The following is a 3,941-nucleotide window of genomic DNA, read 5'->3' on the forward strand; positions in this document are numbered from 1 at the left end:
GGTGCTGGGCAGTGGGGTGGGCCCCAGTGGGGGGTGGTGCTGGACAGTGGGTGGGCCCCAGCAGAAGGTGCATCAGACAGTAGGGTGGGCCCCTGCGGGAGGGATGCTGGGCAGTGAGGCAGGGCCCAGCAGGAGGGGCACCGGCCAGTGGGATGGGCCCCAGCAGGAGGCGCTCTGGGCAGTGGAGCCCCTCCTGCGTCCCCTGTGTACTCACTTGTCCCAGGAGACTGTGCTGGGCAGGGCAGGGAAGGGCAGCCCCAGCATCACACTGTGTGGACGGTGAGTCCAGTGTCCAGAAGTCAGGAGCCAGCATTGCTTGTCCATCACAGCCTTGACCTTGGCCCCTGCAGTAAATAGTAGTATCCACGCTTGGGGGCTTCGCTGCCCCCACACTCAGGCTTTCTGGCATCCACAGGGGCTGATGCTGGGGACGGAACTGGCCAGCCTGGAGCCACCATCGGCAGGGACGACGGCACTGATGAGACTGCAGCTGGAGGTGGAGGAGAAGAGGCGGGCCATGGAGCTGCTGCAGCGGGCGCTGGTGGGGTGCTGGGGGAGCGTGGGGGGGTGCTGGGGGAGACGCTGGTAGGGGTGCTGGGAGAGGTGCTGGGGAAGGCGCTAGTTGGGGTGCTGTGGGGAGGCCCTGGTTAAGAGTGCTGGGGGAGGCACTGGGTGGGTGCAGGGAGGAGGCCTGGTAGGAGTGCTGGGGATGCTGGTTGAGATGCTGAGGGGGACATTGGGAATGTGGGTGCTAGTGGGGGCATTAATAGTTGGGTGTGGGTGGAGCAGGCACTATACGTCCAGTGGAATGGATGCTGGTGTGACAGGTTTCAGTGGGGTGAGCAGCACAGCCCTGGGTGTGGGGCAGGGGCCTCATAGGGTGGGGTCTGCAGTCTTTTGTCTGAAGTGGGCTGGTGGGCAATGCCGTAGCTTGAGGGCAGTCTGGTCCTGGAGGGACAAAGACTTGTAGCACCCCAAGGGCTCCAGCCACCACCCTGAGACTGTTCCCAGGGTCCAGACCACCAGGGTTCTTGATGAGGATGTAGTTCTAGCCACCAGAGCCCCTGCCCCCTTCAGGAGTGCTCAAGAGGCCGGCCAGCCTCTGGCTTGGGTCCCAGGTAAGGAAGATCCCTCCCTTCTGGCCCTGCAGACCTCCGCCCCCTCCCTCCCCCAGGCCCAGCAGCGGGCCCTCACAGCACGGAGGGTCAAGGAGGCGGAGAAGGAGCTGAACCGGCAGCTGCGGCAGCAGAAGGAGCACTATGAGGCCACCATCCAACGGCACCTGGCCTTCATTGACCAGGTCAGCCCTATTTGGATAGGATGGGCATCGGAGGGGCTCCAGAATCCACAGGGCCTCCAGGTCGGAGTCAGCTGTGACCACTGTCCATCCCCTGAGGGCAGGGCTCTCAGATGTCACCTGGGCTGCCACTCTTAGGAAGCCCTCGCCCCTTATCCAGGAGGTAGAGGTGGGGGAGGCCACATCTGTACCTGCTCTCCTCACCTTTCCACCTGCCGCTCCCCCTGGAACCCCGATGCCTGCACCCACATTCACCTGCCCCTGCCCAGGCTAGTTCCACATGCCAGTGGGGCCTGGAGTCACAGCAGGGTCCTCTCTGGGGGCTCTGGCCCCTCGGCAGGCTGAAGTGGGGGTCTGGTGGCAGAGGGGTTTCACCCTCTTGACACCTCCTGCTGCAGCTAATTGAGGACAAGAAGGCCCTGGGGGAGAAATGTGAGGCAGTGGTGGCTGAGCTGCGGCAGGGGGACCTCAGATGGAAACAGCAGGCAGAACAGATGCAGACGCAGCACGAGCGGGTGAATCTCCCTCACGCCTGTCTCCCGGCCAGCACCATCCTGGCCTGTGTCTCCCCCACTCAGTTCCTGCATGTCCCCACTCTCAGTCCCTCCATGTCCCCACTCAGTCCCTCCATGTCCCCACATGTCACCCCTAAGTCCTTCATGTCCCCCCTAAGTCCTTCATGTCCCTTCTAAGTCCTTCATGTCCCCTCTAAGTCCTTCATGTCCCCCCCAAGTCCTCCATGTCCCCACTCGGTCCCTCATGTCCCCACTCGGTCCCTCCATGTCCCCACTCAGTCCTCCATGACCCCCCTAAGTCCTCCATGTCCCCACTCAGTCCCCCATGTCCCCCCTAAGTCCTTTATGTCCCCACTCAGTCCCTGCATGTCCCCTCTCAGTCCCCCATGTCCCCCCAAGTCCTTTATGTCCCCACTCAGTCCCTGCATGTCCCCACTCAGTCCTCCATGTCCCCACTCAGTCCCTCTCTGTCCTTGACCTCCCTGTGTCACTCCAAACACTCAGCATGCTTTGCACCCCATTTTGCCTCCTTTTCTCAAACTCCACTCTCTCTGCCCTGTTCCACGTCCCCCTCCTTGTCATCTTGCTTACCTCGCCCCCTCCCCCTGCTGTCTGTTACCCCCATCTCCGTGCCCTGACCCTCCCCAGCCTGGGTGTGGGCTGCGTTTTCAAGTCACTCGTGACTGAGAGCAGAGCAGATGGACCAGTGGGGCTCCTCAGGGACCGGGTCCTGTTACTCCGGCTGCCCACCTTCGTGGTCCTGGGCGCCTGCTGACCCCTGCCTCCCTGGCCTGCGTCATCCCGGAGTCCAGGCGCTGAGCACCCTTGTGGACCCCGCAGCCCTTTCTCCTAGGCAAGGGGACTGTGCTGTTGTCCTTCTCGGCCTGGCTCCCCATGTCTGCCCTGCCAACCCCTTGTCTGCCGCTCCCAGGAACTGAGGAAGCTCAAGGAGCTGATGAGTGCCACAGAGAAGGTCCGCCGTGAGAAGTGGGTCAACGAGAAGACCAAGAAGATCAAGGAGATCACGGTCAAGGGTAGGGGTCAAAGGGGAGGGGCCACAGGAGGTGGAGGCTGAAAGCCCCTTAGGGGTCTCTGTAGCGCAGGCGGGGCCAGGATGTCCAGGGCGGGGATCTCAGAGTGTGCACTGTGGGGCAGGGCCGCTGCAGGGCGAGGCTGGGGGTCACCGGGGCCTCTCAGCGCGGTGCCCGGTGATCCCACAGGCCTGGAGCCCGAGATCCAGAAGCTCATCGCGCAGCACAAGCAAGAGGTGCGCAAACTCAAGAGCCTGCATGAGGCGGAGCTGCTGCAGGCGGACGCCAGGGCCTCCCAGCGCAGCGAGCGCCAGGCCGAGGAGCTGCGGACGCGCCTGGAGCGCGAGAAGGAGGCGCTGGGGCAGCGGGAGCGCGAGCTGGCACGGCAGCGGTACGCGCGTCCTGCTCGGCCTGGGGGAGGTCAGCATGGACCTTGTGAGCACTTCCGGTCAGAGAGGCCTGGAGCTGCCCGGTGAGGGGGTTGAGGATTGGGGGCCCCAGCTCCGGGGCTCGAGGCTCTGTCCACGGTGGTACTGGCAGCTCTGGGTACTCTGCCTGCAGCCCGCGAGCCCATGCCGGGCTGGTTTGCGCTCATGTGGCTTTGTGACCAGCATGGTGGCCTGCCAGGTCCAAGTGGAGCAGGGGAGGGGCCGTAGTCCAGTTGGTTCTCGGGCAGGGACAGTGTCCTCCCGATGGTGCATCCTCCCCGTGGTACCCAGTGCAGCCACAGCCCCTCCCAGGATGTCCCCTCCCTGCGACCTCCAGCCAGTTCCGTCTCCTGTGTGTCTTTGTCTTCTCCCTGTGATGTCCAGACAGCCGTGTCCCTCTCCCCAAAGTCCAGCAACCTTGTCCCCTCCCTGCGACTTCCAGCGCATCCCTGTTGCCACCCTGTGATTCTAGGATGTCCCTGCAGGTTTGAGCAGCACCTGGAGCAGGAGCAGAGGGCTCTGGAGCAGCAGCGCCGCCGGCTCTACAGCGAGGTGGCCGAGGAGAGGGAGCGGCTGGGCCAGCAGGCGGCCAGGTGCCCCCCCAGCGTGCGCGGGAGGGGGTGGGGCAAAGGCAGGGTGGGCGGGGCCAGGCGAGGAGGGGCGGGGTGAG

At 64.3% G+C, this 3,941-nt stretch overlaps 1 protein-coding gene across 1 annotated transcript in view; it reads left to right on the forward strand.

Moving 5' to 3' along the window:
* Window positions 1-3,941, forward strand: part of AZI1 (5-azacytidine induced 1) — a 20,762-nt gene that overhangs the window by 13,054 nt on the left and 3,767 nt on the right. Inside the window, exons 13-18 of the mRNA XM_006886324.1 lie at window positions 416-541; window positions 1,175-1,300; window positions 1,696-1,812; window positions 2,744-2,846; window positions 3,033-3,234; window positions 3,757-3,864. Of these exons, the coding sequence (XP_006886386.1) occupies window positions 416-541; window positions 1,175-1,300; window positions 1,696-1,812; window positions 2,744-2,846; window positions 3,033-3,234; window positions 3,757-3,864 (782 nt within the window). The remainder of the gene's footprint in view (window positions 1-415; window positions 542-1,174; window positions 1,301-1,695; window positions 1,813-2,743; window positions 2,847-3,032; window positions 3,235-3,756; window positions 3,865-3,941) is intronic.

The sequence above is a fragment of the Elephantulus edwardii genome, unplaced genomic scaffold (genome assembly GCF_000299155.1).
Source record: "Elephantulus edwardii isolate Elephantulus edwardi_28Jun2011 unplaced genomic scaffold, EleEdw1.0 scaffold00048, whole genome shotgun sequence".
Classification (NCBI taxonomy): Eukaryota; Metazoa; Chordata; class Mammalia; order Macroscelidea; family Macroscelididae; genus Elephantulus; species Elephantulus edwardii.